This window comes from Benincasa hispida, chromosome 8 (genome assembly GCF_027475165.1).
Source record: "Benincasa hispida cultivar pf3 chromosome 8, pf3_genome.v1.1, whole genome shotgun sequence".
In the NCBI taxonomy this organism is placed as follows: domain Eukaryota; kingdom Viridiplantae; phylum Streptophyta; class Magnoliopsida; order Cucurbitales; family Cucurbitaceae; genus Benincasa; species Benincasa hispida.
In genome coordinates this window covers 10374874-10395892 of record NC_143485.1, presented here as the reverse complement: position 1 = coordinate 10395892, position 21019 = coordinate 10374874, and the positions used below count along the sequence as shown (strand labels likewise).

At 34.8% G+C, this 21019-nt stretch overlaps 1 protein-coding gene and 1 pseudogene across 2 annotated transcripts; one reads left to right on the top strand and one right to left on the bottom strand.

Moving 5' to 3' along the window:
• Positions 1-1431: 1431 nt before the first annotated feature.
• HAP6 (ribophorin II (RPN2) family protein) lies at positions 1432-20107 on the top strand. 2 transcript variants are annotated; one of them, XM_039038611.2, is made up of 21 exons: positions 1432-1624; positions 1823-2035; positions 2227-2371; positions 3623-3812; positions 5230-5319; positions 5430-5492; positions 5796-5865; positions 6656-6720; positions 9077-9131; positions 12279-12406; positions 12496-12611; positions 15790-15859; positions 17175-17279; positions 17430-17519; positions 17644-17792; positions 17940-18051; positions 18128-18211; positions 18889-18969; positions 19053-19277; positions 19486-19608; positions 19731-20107. In XM_039038611.2, exons 3-21 carry the CDS (start codon positions 2229-2231, stop codon positions 19845-19847), a joined length of 2076 nt encoding a protein of 691 aa, XP_038894539.1. In that variant the 5' UTR covers positions 1432-1624; positions 1823-2035; positions 2227-2228; the 3' UTR covers positions 19848-20107. The 2 variants fall into 2 exon arrangements, with proteins under 2 accessions (XP_038894539.1, XP_038894540.1); XM_039038612.2 differs by lacking the exon at positions 1823-2035.
• LOC120084304 (U6atac minor spliceosomal RNA) lies at positions 10157-10274 on the bottom strand (annotated as a pseudogene).
• Positions 20108-21019: the final 912 nt, after the last annotated feature.

Below are 21019 nucleotides of genomic sequence, written 5' to 3'. Positions count from 1 at the left end.
CTGTAATTTAAATGCATATGTATCGTTTCCTAATGTTTCTGTACAAATAAAAATTGGGATACGATCTAGTACATGAGTGATCAAATCGAAAGTTTAAGGCTGCGATTGTAACCAACCTATAATCCAGGGATTGTTTGTGCAATTTTTCCAAAATATTATCCAAATAATAAATAATTAGATATAACTGAATCAAAATAATAAATAATTAGATAAGAAATAAAATTAAATAAGACGTGATAATATATAATCACCATATAAAATGAAAAGAATTAGATAAAACTTAACCAAATCAAAAAAGAGGGTTACAAAACTGAACGTGATAACAAAATTTATGAACAAATTGAAAAGGAATTAGATAGAACCAAATCTGATAGGAAAGTGTATAGGAAAATTGAAAAAAAAAGAAAAGGAAAATATAAAATCGAATGCGATAACAAAAGATAAATTTAAATAGATATTGGTAGAGAAAAATAGGGAAGATTCAATATCATGTTTTATCCCGGAATCATGAAAAATAATGGTAAAATCTCATAAGTTCACACTACTGATTATGTGAATGTAGATTAATTAAATATGATAGCTTAATATTGCAATTATGAAATGACCCACCGAGGCACATATTTTGCTCAAAATTAAATTCAGAATTTGTTAAACATCTCCAAAATTTCGGTTTCAATTTCTGAATCAAACTAACCTTATTCAATTGAGTCCATATGATAAAACCGATTTCCAACACATTAGAAATTTTGTAGACGGTGAATCTCCAGTTTCCAACCCTAAAATCACTTTGTTAAAAAAAACCCCACGAAGCCTCAAAGAAGAGAACATTGATAAAAAAAAAAAATATGAGATTCGCCAAAACTTCCACATTCCAACCTATGTGAATCGATTATGGATTTATAAGTGAGGAAGCGTGAAGCATATTTTGTGAAGAAAATAGCGTGAAGGTGAGAAATAGGCGATGAACCATGGACTATACCTAAAGGAAAACAAATGGTATGAAGGTGAGAAGTAGTAAAGGTTAAGAACTAAGAAGAAAATGGTGTGAAGGTGAGAATCCATTTTGAAGGAGGTAAGTGAGATGAGAACACTTTTAATTTTTTAGGGTTTTTTGTTGTTTTGTTATGTTCATGTGTGAGTTTGTTGCTGAAAAGTGAGTGAGAGTTGGGCTTCATGTATGTTGGGCCTTTAAATTTTAGGATAAAAGATATGGACTGGGCTGGAATCTGATTTAAAAAAAAGCAAAATAAATGTTTGTTCGATTCGGTTTATGCAGGTTTGTTCGACATAGAACCGAGGACCGAACCGAAACTTTTGGTTTTCTCTCTTAATGAATCGACACACATTATTTGAAGTAAACCGGACCGGACCTGCGGTTCGGTTCTGTTTGGTCCACCCTCTTTTAAATTCCCTGCTCACGTTCCAAATCCTATCTCTCACTCGTCAAGCCCCTCCCCGTCTTTCTATTCCTTTCTCTCCACAAATTCGGCAGCAGCAACTCGGTTTCTCTCTCGGTTTTTCACTCAGCAGTTCGTTCTTCTCCCCCTTTCAGCAAGCGCCGCCGCCAGCCACCGCCAGCCACCGCCATCGTAGTCAGACTGCGGTTTTGTTCGGCAATAACGTGGTGAGTCATTTCGTGGCTTGGATCTTGTTTAGATCTCGACATTTGGTCACATCTCTTCTCTTGGCCTAGATTATTGGTCTGTTTTGGTGTTTTGGCTTCAGAGGTTTAGATGTGTTGGTGTTCCGATTCGTTTAAATCAAAATGACAAACACAGTGGGTTCTGAATTCTGATGCATTTGTGTTTGATCTGTGTTATAGTTTAAATCAGTGGGTTCTAAAATGTGTGTGTTCTGATCAAACCCGACCGGGTTCGGGTGGGTTGGGTTACACAAGGTCCATTTGGTGAATTCATCTCCCAAAAACCCAATCCAACCGTGTACTCCCCCAGCTGGGTTTTATGTAGCAGCTTCCCCCATTCCCTCTCCTTTCTCACTCTCTCGCCCACAGTTGACTGCACGACCCCCCCTTCGGGTAATCGACTTCCCTTCTCTCTGAAGCTTATCTCTTTGATCTATACCCTAAGATTCTTCAAAACCCATTTCTATTTCCCTTTTTATTTTGTTAAATTTTGTATCGATTAACCTTCGAAATATAGGAATTGCGTGATCTGTGGAATTGATAGGATCATACATTAATGTTTCTTTACTACTGCTCTTTTGCAGCAATGGCCAGAAACCTAGTTCCATTTCTGGTGCTACTTTTTTGGATTTCGATCTGCCAAGCTGCCAGCATTTTTCAGCCGATCTCAGATTCACATCGATATGCAGCTCTGGAGCTCTTCCAGCCTACTAATGGAGCATTTGGAAGGTATTACACGTTTATTACTTGAGGCATTTTCTTCGGTTTATTTTCTATTTGTCTCTCTGGGTTAGATAGCTTTCGCGCATTAAGACGTGGCTGTCAAATTCTTGGACAAATCATGGGTGGGAAAGGATCGTCCCTAATTTTTAAATAGGTTCAGAAAACGTCTTCTTTGAAAAATGGTTCTAATCTCCCCCTTATGCTTTCATGTGAAAGTGAAAGCAGGAAAATTCGGTTTCTGATCAGAAAATTGTATTTCTTTCTAATATAAATTATGTTGTCAAATAATTTTTTTTATATCAACAAACTACTTTTTCCATTCCATCACTGTATTTTTAACAAAAGTGCCTTTCGTGATAGCATTGCACAGGAGGTCTCATTTTTTATGCCATTAACATTCCCTTTCTGAAAGAAGTTATGGAAACCCCTTAAGATCTTAATTTAGGGATTCTAACAAACTTTAATGAAGTACAATGGCCTGAGAGTTTCACGCTCTTAACTCAAACACAACGTGTTGAATTTTCTCTAAATGGATTGACCTCCTTCAACAACCTCATTGTGAAAAACTTGGGAAAGGGAGACTATTTGATTCTTTCAATGGAAACTTTTCCCCATGCTTCTGATATTTGAAATAGGTCAAAGAACCAAAATGCTTCTGATATTGATTGGGCCTCTTTGTATATCTTTGGATATCTTTGAATATTTCATTCAATCAATGAAATATTTCTTATAAAAAAAGAAGAAGAAATAGGTTAAAGAACATATACAGTCTGGAATACAGTTACACGTTATTCTCTAAAAATGAGGATGCATGGATGATAGGAACACATCAATCAAAATATATAAGCTCATATACATATATATTTGGATGCATTTACATGTTAAGTTCATTTCATCTAAAGAGCTTATACATTTTAATAATTGAGAAATAAAATTAGAGGATCATTCTCGGCAGGCTTGTCCTGCTGGGATGGTTGCATGGCGGTCTGACAAACTTCAAAACTTAAAAAATAAAATAAAATATAAAACATTTATGAAATATTTGAAGAAAATAATTACAGATTTTTAATGAACATTATTCTAACTAGGGTTTTCAAATCTCAAAGAGTTGTTTTTGTAATTTTGGTTGCAGAATACTACTTTTGAATTGGTGGTTTTGGTTTTAGTTTTGTTTTTGTTGTTTTTCCATGAGCTACTATTATTGTGTGTAAGCCATTGTTCCCTTGTTTTTTTCTGTGTTGTTTTTCTTTGGATCAGTTTGGAAGAGACACATGAAGCGTTAAGAACATTTGAGATTCTTGGAATTCAAGAGAAACCTGATATTAATGCTGCCACTTGCAAGTCTGTATCAGAGGTTCTTGGTTCATCTGCAGTTTTGAAGGATCTGTTTTATGCACTGAGAGTCAACGATGTTTTGAAATGTGACATTAAGGAGGAGATATATGAGGTATTCTTATATTATTGGCGCTCAATTTCTTAGAGCTTGAGCTTGCTTGAGATTTTAAAAAAATTACTTTTAGATACAACTTTACAAATTGATTTTTTAAAATGTTATCTATTGGTTTGAATTTTAAAAACATTTTTTTAGACGTTTTTTTGGTGCGGGGGGAACAAGTCTTGTATTATAAACAAAAGCTACGAAAAGGGAAGTTAATATATCCTCACTAGGCCAAGGGGATTACAAAAGGACTCCCAATCAACCCAAATATGCATCATATCATAACTACAAATATTTGTTTTTGTCAAAGAGTGCTAAGTGGACAAAAACAGGTTAGCTGAATCTTAGAAAGCATCAAAACAAGCCTTATTCCCTCAAACACTCTTTAGTTTCTTTTAATTCAAAGCCTCTGTAGATGGGTTGCCATTGCCTTTAAAAACTGGAATAACAAGAAATTGAAGCAGAGTTTCACGGCCTACTAGGGAAGCACGCCCATTGAAGATCAAGAAGAGGACTGCTCAACAAGACACAACGAAAGGGTATCGAAGGAAAAAATCGAGAGGAAATCCTTCACCTTTCAAAGGTTTTAGCTTTCTGAATCAAACTTACTTTAAGGTGAAGAAGAATGGTGTGTTTTCCCATTGAGGTTGGGCAACATCGATTGAGAAAGTCCCACTGCCTTAAAAGGAGCATAAACTTTTATATTGAGGATACTAGTGAGGGTCGGGAAACCCATTGCTCAATCTTGCAATCTGTAATGTTCCTTCTAAATTGAGATCCTTGCAAGGACTCTTTCTTTGAGAGTCACATTTGATTAATCAGAAAATATAAGAGTTCGTCCACCAGTTTGATAGGATGGTTGTCGCTTTGCCGTGATATCAACAAAGCTTATACACAAAAAGATACAATGATTAAAAAAAAATACAAAAAAAAGAGAAAATTCCCATATGAACAACTATCTGCCTAACCAACCACTAAGGGGGGTGAATTACCATTTTTACCGCTCTGTACATTTTGGGGCCTAGCATTCCCATCCATATGAGATTGCAGACCAAGAAATGCCATATTAGGCAGCTTTTTGCATTTTAGTTTGTTCTTCATCGGATGTTCACAAAGGGACCATTTTGGTTTGTTCTTTAATATATTAATTTATAGATATATTTATTGACTCAAATGTTACTTTGACATTGGATGGTTAGATGTGAAAAGGTAACTTAGTAAAACACTAAAAAAACACATGAAAACGACAAAGTACTGCTGCTGTTTTCTGGTACTTTTTGTTGTAAAAATCATCCTATCAAATTCTATTTTAGGCTAAGAAATTTTGTATTGTTTCTTTATATTTCTCCCATAACTTCCAAACTCCGATGTGATAGGTTGTGATGCATGTTCATGACTTATGATTATTTCTTTTGATTTTGTGAAGAGCATTACTTCAAGGCTTAGAACTGTTCTAAATGATGCGCGGTCGCTGTTTGACTTCTACTACTCTATAGGAAGCTTATTACTTCTAAAGGTAAAATTCTATGCACAATCCAGACATAATCTACTCCCCATGGATGACAACGCAGAGTATAGCTTCTATTTTGATCTTTGTATTTAGTAAGTTCCTTTCATTACCTGCAGGATCAAAGTTCTGGAGTTGATCTATCACTTAAGGATGCTGATGGTATTTTTCAGTCAATCAAGGTTAGATTATGTTATTCAGCATTTGAAAAACCGAATATATACATATATAGCCTAGTATCTAATTTCCATTTGGGTTTTGCATTTTGCTTTTGCTTATATTGATGAGAAGTTGTTTCTGGCTTAAAAATAATTGAAACTGCATCAAGCAAGATTAGATTGCAAAATATTAGAATGCAAATATCATAGAGAAATCACATGTAGATCTTTTACCTTGTCACATTTTTTCTACTATTAACATGAATTGTGCTTAGCCATAAGTATCCATATTATTTATCCTTGTTCTACTTCGTGCATAATTTGCAGGCATTGAGCCAAAGTGATGGAAGGTGGCGGTATAGTTCTAATAATCCCGAGTCTAGTACTTATGCTGCTGGTACTAATTCATCCTTAATTCTTCACCTATTATAGTTTAAGTTTTTCTTTTGACATTCTTGTTGTATGCGATTGTAGATAGTGATAAAATTACTCTTCAAAGCATTAGAGAAGTTTCTTAGTCTTATTGTATTAGCATAAGCGAAAGACGAGCATAAACATTCTCCAAACGAGCTTTTAAAAGAAAAGCCATCTAGAAATAAATATGTGCTTTAATGCGTGTTTGGAGTTGTGGAAATACTATATGAAGTATAGTTGCAAAGGAATGGTTGGATTTTGATGACGAGGAAAGTAGTAAGCAATAGCTCTCTCCGAAATTTATTATAATTTACAAGCTTCAACACAAATGAATTTGGCAACAACAACCATTTCTCTTTTCTTGATTGCTAAACAAGTGGGAGGAGTGATTTTATTTTATTTTTTTTGGAATGAGGGAGGTGTGATTGTTGATTACCTTACTACGATTTTTTTTTTGGGAGGTATGCATGTATTCTAGGCTAATATTTTAAAGTTGTATGTCCTATCCAACTTTGCAACTTATATGGAAATTTAGATTTGCTCTCTTTTTCTCTCTCTCAAGGGAATATCTTGCTTCTTCTTGCTGAAAATTTAAAAACGATTTAGTAACTTTGAAAAGTTTGTGAAAATGAGATTTGTAGGAACTTAGATTATGAAGAATTGCACTCATTTTAGGTGACAAGTTAACATTTTTCAATCACTATGACTTATGTCAATATATTTGTTTTTCTTTGTCTAGATGGCTTAAACTTTGTAGCTTTTATTCTGTGTAGGATTGGCACTTGAAGCCCTTGCTGGTGTTGTATCATTAGCATCATTGGATATTGATCAAAATATTGTAATCTTACTTTTTCCCTTGTTGTTCTGCTCTGAAATCTTACATTCCTTTCTTGTGAAAAATCTCTACCTTTTCTTTTTATTAGTGTGGTTATGCTATTACAGGTATCATTAAACCTAGATCTTAATTTGCAATTTTGAACAATTTGAAAAAGCTCAATTATTCCATACACCAAGTTCTATGTTTAATTCTAATATGATTGGCATTTATTTAATTAAAATTGCATTATATCCCTTCATTTAATTAGTTATCATTCAAATTCTTGAAGAAATGAGTATTATCCTCCTACATGCCCAAATTGACGTGAAGGATGTCCTATGGTAGGCTTGAAAGAAAAATTGAGAATACGGATACTTATTTTATGAGACCTAGAGAGTAGGGTACTATGTTTATTGTTTATATTTGATAATTGTTTCCCCTTCTCCCTGCACTTTCAGATTTTTGGTTTTTCATTTGAAATGCTTTTCCCCTCTTGATATCAACGGTCTAGTTCTTGATAATTGAGATATAGATAATCCTATAGAAAGTGGGTGAATAAAAGCCTGGGGGCAGAAGATGAGAAAGCTGGATTCCGAAAAACTAGTTAACGCCTTCCAATCTTGAAGGATTAAAAGCTAAGCTTGTAGTTTCAAAAGAATTTCTGATGTGTTCGACTCCATATAAAGAAGTGAGTTTGTATACAATTATGAAAGAAAGCGGAAAAAAGTAGGAATGCCTTCGAATACTCTTCAATTTCTTTCCTTCCAAATTTTCCCACGAAAGAGCTCTAGACTTCTTACTATTTCTCAATGGTAAATTCTTTTTCATTATTAAAGTTTATGGAACCGCTCAAGTACTTCTTGGGACCTCAACTTCCTTCAATATAAACTTCAATGATTTGGAAAAATTATATTATCTCACTGCCCTGCTTTCAACCACCTCCACGGTAAATGGAAGTAGTAGACGTGTGCCAGTGCAATTATTCTGTGAATTTTTGTCAAAGCCATTTTATGATAATTTAGAAATGGAGCTACCATTCTTGACCCGAATATATGCAATTGGGAATCCCTAGGAAGAGCTTTAGGGTATGGGTACCATAGTTTTGGAGTCTTAAGATTTGGTGGGCTAAGCTTGAAAGCGAGAGAGTGGAATTAGATTTGAATTTCATTTGGAACCTCATTTTAGGAAGCATGCATATACACGGCGATCAACCCTTCTGAATGGACTGTCTGGATTCATAGAGATATTGGCAAGCCTTCTCCACTTCTTCTCAGGTGGCACTTCTTTGCTAGGCGAAGTGAAAACTCCTTGTGTGATTATGACTATGAGAGCTTTCTTATAGACTTTTTGGAATGACAGAAGCATTTTTTTTTTTTAAAATCAGAAACGATTTCATTGATCGAATGAAATTATCCAAAGATGTAAGAAAGGGTCTCATTTCATAGGGGTACAAAAGATGTTTTCATTTAGCAACAAGGAAATTTAAATTATGGCTCTTGAGAAGCCCATGTTTCTTTACACCAAAAAGAGGTAAATCTAGAATTTCTTTGGAAGTAAATGTAGAGCTACTTTGGAGGAACATTCTTTGCCATGAAAAATTCTTGCATTTCTTTCTTTGCAAATTCTCCATAGAACAACTCCGATGGTACTGGACCAAAAGTTCTCTTTAGTATCCTTTAATGGGTGAATCAACAACATATGGATCCAATCAATTGTAGCATAAGGGTCGACTGTGGACCAACCAAAGGGAGAAAATAAATCAGCCATATTTCAGAAACAAAAGGGCATTTGAAGAAGATATGATTTTGAGTTCATTATCTCTTTTGCAAAGGAAAACTCCTTGGGTGATTATGAGAGGAAGAACTTAGCTCCGGTTTTCCTTTTACCAATGAGATTTCTTCTTAGAAGAAAATGTGAGTGGTTAGTTGTTTATTATTGCATTAAGGCTCGCTTCCAATTTTCTTTAAAACTTAAGATTTAGCATCTTGGGAATCATTCTGCAATTTCATGACTGCCAGCCAGATATGTGAGTAGTTAGTTGTTTATTCTGCAATTTCCCGAGTCTGTAGCAACACTTTAGCTGGTCTTAATTTTGTAGTCAGACTATGTTTTTGATTCTACTACGTGACCTTATCGAAGTGATTTTGAAAGACATGAATAAAGTAGTTGCTTCCTAATATGAAGTTTTAGTCACTAACACATTCTCGCACTCCTGTTTGACTGTTATGGCTATAAACTTTGTGACTATTTCTATTTATCATGTTCCTATTCTTATTCCACTGCTTATCATTAGTTTCAAATTGTAGTTACTTTTTAGCTTGTTGATCTCACATTTGTATATTTATATTATCATGTTCCTCTATATATTTTTTTGTAGGTTGGTACTGTAAAGAATGATATACTCAAACTTTTTGACAGTATTGAGAAATATGGTAAGCCTTTGCCTTCATCATTCAAATGTGGATTTTATTTATTAAAAAGCTTGGGCAATTTGTCACCTTCATCTTGAATTCATTATTTCATTTGATTTTGGAGTATGGGTGGATGGCCCGTGTCTGTTCCATTCACTTGCCCAGTACAAAATTGCAAACACCGTTCAGAAGCATTGAGTCTAACCTTTTTCTTCTCCTCCACTTGATCTGTTGCCTTATCTTGAAAAACTCTCTAGTTTCTTTCCTTTGCGGTTCCCATTAATAGAAAAAACATTCATAGCCTTTTATAAAATTTGCCATTCAACAATACAATCTTTGTTTTCCTTTTGAAACTAAACCCAGTTTGTCTGCCGTGCTCTCTCTAGTTGAAGCATGAAAAGCCTAATGTTTTTTTTCTGGGAAAAAAATGAAGAGGAAAAAGGGGGAAAACAAAGAACAAAATATCCTCAAAATCCCAATAATTGGAAAACAAACATTGCACCTAATGGAATTTTCAGCATGATTTTCCCTGCTTTTTATTTATTTATTTATTTTTTATACATTGACATTTTATTCCCGATTCTGTTCATTTGGAGGTTCCAAAACATAAAATGACACCAAAACTTTCAGATAAAACTTATCTGAAAATTGAAAAACTCAGTATTGCTCCAACAAGTGATTGATGTCCCAATTCATCAAGCGACTTGGAGTGCTCGTCTCAAACCCCATCAGACTTCCAATCCAACCAGCATTTGTCTATCGAAGAAAGTCAACTATCGAATGGACTGGAACAAAAGAGACGCCGCTCTTTCAGACAAACCATGCTGTCTGAATATTGCTGGGGCATGCCACACAAGAAAATGAGCAACAATAGTTCAATGTTTTACCTGTTCTTTTAACTACAAAATCTCTACTTTCCCTCATTTGCTAGAGGAAAAGGCTGTATAAGCAGAGAGTCTAGGCAGAGCCCTCCTTCGGTGAGCCTAATGTTGATTTACTAATTTCATTACCAGCTTTCTTTAAAGCAAATGAAAGAATAAAACAAAAAAACAAAACAGCCAGAATCAGAGGAAGGTCATGACCGTATGTGTTAACAGGGAAGCCCGAAGGCTGTTCCTAACCCTGTCAGGGGAGATGCCAACCATCTCTCCTTTAATCGAACACACAATCAGAGGAAGGTCATGAAAAGTTTATTTTAAGACATTATGGCCCCACCAACAATAGAATCTATTGAAAAACACAAATTATTGCAGGAAAGCGTCATAATTCATGATTGTAAGAAACAGAGGAAGGTCATGAAAAAGACAAATATGGACCTAACAAACATCACTAAAATGAAACAAAAATCAATTTTTCTCAAAGCTCCCTTGCACCCATAAAATATTCAATGTTTCTATCTTGGTGTTTGATCCTAAACTTAAGCAGATGATGTAGTTACAATGCAACTGAATGTTCAGTTCTAGAAATTAGGCATCATTGTTTGTAGTGATAGTTATTAATTATAAGTTTTTCATGATCTTGCAGGAATTCAATTGCATATTTTCTCTGAAGTGTTTGCACGAACTCCACATCCTTTTATCTTCTTTTTTTTTTTGGGTAGATATTTGGTTATGCATTGATGTGCACATAAACTTGTAGTTAGAGGCAGATAATGAGGTGTGTCATTCATGTTAATTTGAGATCAAAATATAAAGAATCCTGCTTAGAGAAGTGGAAGCTCTAAACTAAGAGAAGTAAATTACATTGAAGACCACAAGACCAATAAGTTCCTATAATTCACATCTGAACTATAACACCCCCAGCATATATGTTAATTATGCCCAGCTTGTTACAAAAGTATAATCTATTCAAAGTTGTGCAAAAATATCTCATTATTGATCTCATAGGAGACACACCTTGTTTTTTCTCACGAACAAAATGACAATTAATTTCAATATGTTTTGTTCGCTCATGAAAGGATGCAATATAAAGGGCAATTTGGTTGTTACACCACAACTTGGTTGAAATTGTAAGATTAACGCCCTCCTCAATTCAGAATTGATGTACCCACATTAGTTTATATTCAACACTTTATTGAAACTACATTTTGTTTCTTATTCTTCCATGAAATTAAATTGCTCTTCGACAAAAAAGTCTGTCTTTGATACTTCACGGAGGATTAAGGTTCCAAAGAAAATTAAGTTATTTTCTTGGTATACTGGGTCGTGTGAACTCGTTCGACCGACTTTCGGGGAAATTACCTTTGTTAGTTGGCCCCTTCTGTTGTATTCTTGGTCGGAAATAGAGGAAGACCTGGATCATTTGCTTTGGGGTGGTGAGTTTGCAAGGTCGATATGGAACTATTTTTTCCTGGAGTTTGGTTTCATGTTGGCCTCAGAGGAGTGTTGTTTCAATTGAAGAATTCTTCCTCCATTCACCTTTTAGGGAGGAGGGTTGCTTTTCTTGGGAAGCTGGGGTGTGCGCTATTCTGTGGGGGTTATAGGGAGGGAGAAATATAATAGTGTTTAGAGGATTGGAGAGGGACCCTAGTGTTGTTTGGTCTTTGGTGAAATTTTATGTCTCCCTTTGGTGCTTCGGTTTTTAAGATGTTTTGTAACTATTCTTTAGGCAATATTTAGTTAGTTGGACCCCATTTCTTTGAAGGGAGATTTTTGTGGGCTTGGTTTTTTTGTATGTCGTATTCTTTCATTTTTTTTCTTAATGAAAGTTGTGTTTTCGATCAAAAAGAAAAACTATAGAAAAACGAAATTCTATCGAATAAAAGAAGACTTCAAAGGATAATTACAAAAAGACTTCACCATTAATGCCAAAGATAAATGTAGAACCTTATAAGGGCCACACATCACTCGAAGTTCTCATGAGCCCTTAAAAGATTTTCTTGTTTCTCTCCCGTAGATCTCCCAAAACATCTAAGCATTTGTAATCTCTGAGTGTATGAATTAAAGTTGTCTTATGGAAAGGAAAATGGCAATTATGTCTCGTATTATTTCCCTCAAGTTTCAATTGTTGTAGAACCTAATAACATTTTCTTTCCTGTGTCGGTGCACATCTGGAGAAAGATTATCATCCAAATTGGAAACTTCTCATTCCATTCTTAATATCTGCACCTTTTTGTGTTCTTGACTAACTACTCCATATAGGTAATTTGATGAAGTCTTTGTCTTGCAGATGATGGAGCTTTATATTTCGAGGAAAAAGTTGTTGATGCATATGAACATCATGGGCCTCTTGCAACCACATCTTCAGTTGTTCGAGGGTTGACAGCATTTGCTGCTGTTACTTCTGGAAGCTTAAATGTGAGTGAAGACATAAATTTGCATTTTGGTTCCTTAATTCCATTTTGATTCCTTAATTTATTATATATCAATTTGGTTTTCATCTTTAGCTTCCTGGGGATGCAATTTTTGGTCTGGCAAAATTCTTCCTTGGCATTGGAATTCCTGGTGATGCAAAAGACTTATTCAACCAAATAGATTCCTTGGCTTGCTTGGAGACAAATAGGCAAGTACTTTATTATTAGTGATATTGACGGTTGGACTTGGTTGGTCAGTAGATTTCTACATTATGATGATAATCTTTTATCACAAACTTAAGACTTGGAGTTCTTTATGGAACATTCTTTTTAATAGTTTTTGCTTTTCTTGAATCATATTGTTGCTCTAAGGGTCGATTGCACTATTGGACAAAGGTTTGGTGTAACCTTTGGATGGTTAGACTTAGGGATTTGGTTGTCTTTTAGGGTTTTCAGGAAAGGCTAGGACTTTCAAGACCAATTGTTTTTTAAAGGTCAAGCGCACTAAAGCACAATAGCCTCTAGGCTTTAGGTGCTAGCCGCAAAAAATAATGCAAACTCTATTTTATGAGGAGCATAATAGAAAAATATAATTTTTTTTTTTGTTTGAAGAAAAATAGTATTGTGAATAATGAGATGATGAAAAGGTTCCAGAAAGTATAACTTTTATTTGAGATTATAGGGAAAAAAGCAAATATCTTTTAAGAATATTAATGTGTTTCTTAAAAGTTACACACCAAAAAAAAAAAAAAAAAGGAAAGGAAAAGGAAAAGGGTAGGAAATTAGCCTTGAGGTGTTGAAGTGCACACCTTAAGCTTTGAGGCAAGCGCCTCAAGTGGCCTTCATTGTCCAGAGGCTGTGCCTTGGGCCTAGGTGCACCTAGGTTGTCTTTTTAAAACACTGGCCAAGTCTTCTCATAAATTTTTTATTGCATCTTGTTGCCTTACATTTGATCTTTCAATATATATACACTTTTCCATAATTATTCTTCCTCTATTACAAATAAAGTGTAGAATGCAAGTGCTCCTTTTATTTATTGCTTGAGGCCTTGGAATGCCTTATTTCCTTATTTTTTGGATTATAATTTTGTTCACTATTAGAAAAACAAATAAAAGAAATTTTGAATGGTTAGAATGTCTCTGTAAATCTTTTCGGACTTGTTGTATATGCAACTTTTGTTTGGTGTTCGGCTGATGGTGGAAGTTTGTACTTTTGGGGAAGGGGAATTTAGTTAAGTATTGATAAGCCCCTGATCATACATATGTATTCGCGTTAGTAAGTGAGGAAAGGAATGAGGACGTGAGAAATTTTACAGTTGGTGTGGGGCCCATTAGGATGCTGTTAGATTAGGTTGATGGGCTGGGGCGTTTTGCATTATATGGGTGTCAGCGTTGTGTGTGTACTCTATGAGAATTAGGAGAGAATAGAGATGAGAAGCTCTTCTTAAATCTTTCTTGTTACCTTACTATTTGTGTATAAATAAGAACTTCGGGCAAGACCTATCAATTTTGGTATAAGAGCAGTCAGTAGTTATGGAGATTCATTGGAAAAATGGAAATCAAGATTATCACGCTCGAAAAGAAGATGGGTTGACATAGAGGTAAGGTTCGATTCTAGGATGGACTTCCAATTTTGCATTTTGTGAGAGAAGCTGAAGGTGACAATGACACTGAGGGGTCGAGAGTTGAACGTGGAGAACACCTTCCAGCGGATGGGCAAACTAAGGTGGTGAATCAGGGGGCGGATAGTAGTAGTGTGTTAATGGTTGTTGTGGGTGGAATTTAGTTACAACGTAGCCTATCATAGGAAAACAGCCCCGCACCCCCCTCCCCACCCCCAAGTTATGTTTCAAATTTTCCTATGGTTGCTGAGGTTGATACCCAATCACGAGATTGCGATGCTATGCTACAAACCTTAAGGGACTATTTATCTAAGGCTCAGCAGCGAATGACCAAGTTTGCCAACGAGAAACATGGGAAGGTTCAACTTGAAGTCAATGATTGGTTGTACCTTTACAACCATATTGTCAGTCTTCTTAAGCATCCTAATGTGCCAAGATTCATAGGCCCATTTCAGATCATTGCAAAAATTGGACCGATGGCATAGAAGGTCGCATCATCTCGAGACACAACTATTATTATGTGTTTCATGTAGGTGCTGCCAGAGGAAGTGGGATGTAACATGCATGTCTTTGCCATTCCCCCTAATTTGGCTAATGATTTGACTGTTCAACTCCAGCCATCTGGGCTTACGGAAATTATCCACTTGGAAGGTGACATGGAGGTGCTAATTTGTTGAGAACACTAATAAGGAGGAGGCAATGTGGGAAGTAGTTTCGACTCTTCAGGATCAATTTTTGGAATTCCACCTTGAGGACAAGGTGGCTATTTGGGGACAGGTAATGATAAGCCCCCAATGATATGTGTGAATGTGAGTAAGCGAGGAAAGGAATGGGTAAGTGATAAATTGTACAGTTGGGAACACTAATAAGGAGGCAAGGTGGGAAGTAGCTTCGACTCTTGAGGACCAACTTCTAGAAATCTACCTTGAGGACAAAGTGGCTCTTTGGGGCATGTGTAATGATAAGGCCCTGATCATACGTTTGTATTTGCGTAAGTGAGTAAGGAAAGGAATGATTACGTGGGAAATTGTGTGGTTGGTGTGGGGCCCACTAGTATGCTGTTATTTAGATGGGAGGGTATCTTTTGCTATCTTTTTTTGGCACTCTGAGAATTAGGAAGGCGGGAAGCTTTTGAATCTTCCGATGTTGGGGTATGTTCTGTTTTTAAGCTTCCACATTGATTGCATTATGGAAGTAGTTCCTTAATTATCTCATTTAAAAAAAAAGTAGTTCTGTAACGACTCTCTCTCTTATTTATTTTTATTAATGTTTATTGGAGTAACTTATTTTGTTTTCCACTTATGAAGTTTGATTTGTTATAAAAAATGGAGTTCGACCGACTTTTTTTTTTTTCCTTTTTATTGTCTCCCAAGAAAGCAGAGGAAATATATTGTTCTATTATCAATTGGAAGATTAAATAATCTGTGGGATAGACTGGAACTATTGGTTTACTCCATGATAAAATTCAATTTGGCTATTCTTTTTAAGTGGCGCACATTTGAATATTTGTTTCAATGTAGAAGGAGCAAATTGTTGCCTTGTAATTTCTATAAATTGATTACTTTTTTCAGGCTTATTTCTTTCCTTGTAGTAAAAGCCTCTCATGAAATTCACTAAAAAAGAAATAGCCAAATTTACTTTTTACAATAGGATTGGGTTTCTTGTTTCACCACTTGATGTACTGTCTTCGTTACGTGATAAAATATTTTCTTTTGCATACCATCATGCCTTGGATTTCTCATTTCAATTCTTCTTTCTTGTCACAGGGTTTCTGTTCCGTTGATTTTATCTCTTCCAGCTACTGTTCTTTCCTTAACAAAGGAAGACCAACTGAAGGTTTATTCTTCTACCAAACTGTCTTTCATTACCAGAGCATCTTGTAGAAGCATTTTCATAATTACTTATTTGTTCATGAATGGTTTATGGAGTCTGGGCATTTCATTTGTTTTATTCGTGAGCACAATGTAGAATCTGGTTTAGACCGGCATGTTATGGTTTTAATACATGCACGGTATCGATATCAAATTCAGCATAAAGAGTTAGCACTAAAGGAGGTGCATTGTTGTCAGTGCTCTTGTGCTACTGGCTTTTGTACTTGTGACTAAATGGAAGTTCATTTTATGAAAAATAATCCGTGAATAAATAAAAATGTAATTTAATGGAGAAAAGGAACTAAATGAAACTTAATTTTATAAATTTAGTTAAAAATAATTTTTGGTCCCTAAACTTTCTTCGGAGTAACAATTTTGTCCTTGAACTTTTTGGTATCAATTTAGTTTTAGTACTTTCAATTTGGTAATAGTTAAGTTTCTAACTTAGTATGTAATAATTTAGTCTGTTTATTTCAAAATTTGAATGAGGTTCGTTATAAAAAATATTGGAAAGTAGGGATTAAATTGTTCAAAATTTAAAGTACATTGGACTAAATTGTTACATATGAAGGAAAATAAATAGTTACAAATTTAAAAGTTTAGGGACTCCAATCACTGAAAAAGCTTTCCACTCCTATCTGCTCTAATTTTTATTTTCCCATCAGTGTATTTTGTCTCACTTATGTGATGTGTCATTTTGTTTATCAGAAAACTAGAAACTTTTCACTGATAATATGAGTAAGTACATAAGGTAGAAAAGTGTTGACCTAGATGATTTAGTGTGTTCTAGACAAACCATCAACGGAACCTAAGTAGCTTCATACACACAATTGATTTTAATGAAAGCGAGCTATAATTATAGAAGAATTAAGACTTAAGAGAGGGTACACCAAGTAGAAGCTAGGTACCTAAAGCCTGAAGTTACTCCCAGTCTATGATTGTCAATGAGCACCCTTTGATGGGAAAGTCGTTATTTTTTTTAAGATGAGTTTTGTAGTTGTATGGTTTATTCAACATGTACACAAACACACATAAGTTGTTTGCTAGTTGATGCTGTACGTTCTTTTATGACTTTAAGTTTTGAGTTTACTGCCTGTTAGAGTGGCCTGTGTTGGTTTATCTGGAGTTCTTAACAAAATCCTTTGCATATTAAATTTTTATTTTGTTAATTGACTCCATCTGTACAAATGATTATTTTTCGCTTCCCTTGTTTTAGCCCATTAAAGAGCCTTTTATACAAAAGTCATTGGTAGATATTTATTAACGTTAAATGTTAACAGGTTAGAGTGACTACTGTGCTTGGCTCACTTGCACCTCATCTAACCGTGAAGATAGTAAGAGCTTTTCTATCTGGTTCAAAGGACACCTCCATTATCGATGGCCAGGTCTGATAGTTAATATTCTTCACTATTTGAATATTATATTAGAACATTATAAACTGAAAGCATTCCATTTAATCCAGGTGAATGTTTAATGAAATTAACGTCACTTCATTTGTTGCTCTTTTCTTTTTTGTCCTTTTTTTGGAATTATAGGAACTCAAGTTTGATCCTCAGACTGGTTTACATACCTTGGATGCTTTTCCCAAGACCTTTGATGTTGGAAACTATGTGTTCGTGTTTGAGGTACAACATTTTTCTTATAATTTTATTTAGCACATGTTTTCACAAACACTTATAATTTTATTTAGCGCATGTTTTCAGAGTTTGTCCCACGATATGTTGAAAACATTCTTTACCCCTTTTCTAGATTGTTCTTCACGATTCAGAGCATATGGATATTTATGCCACTGGTGGGCAGATTCAAGTGCCAATATATATCACAGGAGTTGTCAACATTGAGAATGCAGAGATTGCAGTTCTTGATAGCGATCTAGGGAGCATTGAGACCCAGAAGAAGTAAACATTATTATTATTATTTATTTATTAATCTTTTCAAACTGGTTATTGGGTTTAGTACGGAGTCCTTTGAACACATTTGATGATCTTTTATGCTTTTAATTCTGCAAGTAAACAGAGATAATCTGTCATTTTGGATTCCTTCAGGCTTGATTTAGTTGGGGAGGGTGTTGTTTCATTGTCAGCAAACCACCTGCAGAAATTGCGTTTATTATTTCAACTGGCCACACCACAAGGACATGGTTTTAAGCCGCATCAAGTATGTATTTGTGTCTCATTGTTCCATCGTTTTTTTTTTTTTTTTTTACTTTTTTGACAAGTTTGCTTCGTTGCAGGCTTTTCTCAAGCTGAGGCATGAAAGTGGCGTTGAGCATATCTTTGTGGTTGAAAGCTTGGACAAACAATTTAAAATAGTTCTAGTTAAGTTTGTTGAATTTATTCTCTCTATATGCATAAAACATCCTACTATTTTGCAATTTAGCTAGAGCTGTATAAACTGTTGCTTGTTAAAAAACAATGCAATTCAATATAATACACACCTATGGATCAGAATATGTTGCTCAGAAGAGGATTTCTTCTGAATCTAACTGCGTTAAGTGATTGCACCAAAGTATAACATGTGGTGCATTGCATCCATGACCTAAGAAGTACGGACACTTTAGTTTGGCTAGCGTGGCCGTGTCCGACATGTGTTGGGCACTTGGACACTTCGACACTTATGGGACACGTATTGGACACTTGTTAGTGCGACAAATATGTTAGACATGCCTATAGAACATTTGTTGAGTAGACTAAAAAGATATATCTATGTCAATAATGATAAAGATTAGAATAGAAAAGGTGTCCTTGTGAAAAGTAAAAAAAAAAAATACTGAAATCTCTTCAAATAGTTCTATAGTTAGTAAATAGAGCTATCCACTTTGTACTGAATGAAGATTGTAGGTTATATGTTCATGTCTTCCAACAACTTCAAACAAATATCTATTATTCACGTTGACATTAACATGTGCCAACTAGTTTCTATATTAGATTAGCTGATGAACCAAGCTAAGTAAAATTATAATTTGCTCATGGCTGATTTGTTTTTCCTCTTTAGGACTTCCTTGGGTTGGTTGAGAAGTTTTTCTATCTCTCGGGTCAATATGACATTCAGTTAACTGTTGGTGATGCTGTCATGGTAATTTCAGTTTCTTTTTTTAATTTCATTTGTAAAGTTTACTTTGGAAACTTCTAAGCAGGTCAGGTGTTTCCTTTCTTCAGGAGAATTCTTTCTTACGGGCTGTTGGTCATATTGACTTGGATCTACCTGAGGCTCCAGAGAAGGCACCTCGTCCACCTCTACAGCCCGTCGATCCTTACACACGCTATGGACCCAAAGCTGAAATAAGTCACATCTTCAGGGCTCCAGAAAAGCGCCCACCTAAGGAGCTCTCTCTTACTTTCTTGGGTCTCACATTTTTACCATTCCTTGGATTTTTGGTTGGGGTGAGTCTGATTTTTGGAGTATCATTTGACATTCATATTTGCATCAGCATCAACATGTCCATGATTTTGAGAGTTGATGTTGAATCGTTGATATACATTCAATTTTTTTTATTTGTAACACCAATCATATTCCGGTATATGCTTTTTGCAATGTGCCATCATTAATATTAATAACATATCACACGTACCTTTGTTTATCTGTTGATAGCTATTGCGATTGGGTGTGAATCTAAAGTGCTTCCCGACATCGACAGTACCTGCCACCTTCGCCTTTCTCTTCCATCTTAGCATTGCAGCAGTTATCCTGCTTTACACTTTCTTTTGGTTGAAGGTAGGTGCCACATTAAACTGTAGTCTATAAATTCTGAGGTTTGGATGATAAAAAATACATGAAATTTCGGGGGCACATTTTAATTTCAACATGCTTATTGAAGTCTCATTCTCTTTATGCAGTTGGACCTGTTTACAACATTGAAAGCACTGGGAATCTTGGGTATTTTCTTGGTATTTGTGGGACACAGGACCCTTTCCTACCTTGCTTCAACTTCAGCCAAGTTGAAATCTGCCTGAGATTTTTGGTGGTTCTCATTTTTCTTTTTTGAGGAAAGAAACTTCTAGGAAATTTTGTTTTCAAAGACTAGTTATAGGAACTCTTATATTTATGGTTCAATTCAGGCTTTTGTACACACTGCTCAACAGTTTGATTAGCTAAAAATACAGAATGTTGTGCACCCTCCTACGTGTGGTGCGTGCATTTGGGATAGCTTTTCAATCTGTAATATATTAAAACTTTTAAGTGAGTTAGAATAATATTGTGAACATTTTTGTCCCTTTAATGTTTTAATTTATTAGGTATGTCGACCATTAATTGTAAATAGTAAGCAACGAATAAACAGCTATATTATGGTCTATTTGGATTGATTAGAGAACACAATCTTTTTCAAAAGAATGATTTTTGTTTAATTTCTTTTGATAGAAACCTTATAAAATATACTTTAAAAGTGTTTCAAAATCTACTTGATGGTTAAACACTTTTTTTTTTCTTTCCCCTAAACAACTCATTTTTAAATCTGAACAAACTCACCTTTGATCTAGATTTTTGAAGGAAAAAAAAAAAAATCAAAGCCATTGAAAAATATCAATTTTCTACATCTATTGATAATATTGAAACTTGCAGGGTTGAGTTTTGCAAATATTTTGTATTCAAACTAAATGCTTATCCTTCAATTTATATTAATTTGAGTAAAATGGAAAATATGGAATCTAATAGAATTATTAAGCACTCTAATTACATTAATTTGAGTAATAAGCATGTAAATTCATAGTTTTTAACACAATAAGGTTTTAATCTACTATCTTTGTAGATTTCCTCCAATTTCTTGTAAATTTCACGAAATTGACCTTCAATTTCTTCCAGGGACAACTAAGAGTATCTTCTCTATTAATTCCAGCTTTGGATTGAGTGTGAAACTCCAAATTGAGAGAGAATTTTAAAGTATATCGGAGAGAGTTTGCTAAAAACTATTTTCTGCAGCAATTTTTTCAAAAATCAGATTGCTCATCCCTATTCTCAGAGCATTTGAAGTATTTATTCAACCTAATCATGCAAGCACTTCATCATTAAGCATTTTGACACTTCAAAATGCATTAGCAAAGTGGACTAGGTGTTTGAAGCTGGGAAAATCCACTCACAATTGCAAAAATTGGATAATTCCACTTTCATCATAAATTTCCAATTTTTA

What these genes read in the sequence shown, in the direction of transcription:
- HAP6 (XM_039038612.2), top strand. Translation starts at nt 2,229, where the DNA reads ATGGCCAGAAACCTAGTTCCATTTCTGGTGCTACTTTTTTGGATTTCG. An exon ending in CAAAGGAAGACCAACTGAAG is followed by an intron (nt 15,860 to 17,174) that starts GTTTATTCTTCT and finishes AAATGTTAACAG; the next exon opens with GTTAGAGTGACTACTGTGCT. An exon ending in CTGTTGGTGATGCTGTCATG is followed by an intron (nt 18,970 to 19,052) that starts GTAATTTCAGTT and finishes TCCTTTCTTCAG; the next exon opens with GAGAATTCTTTCTTACGGGC.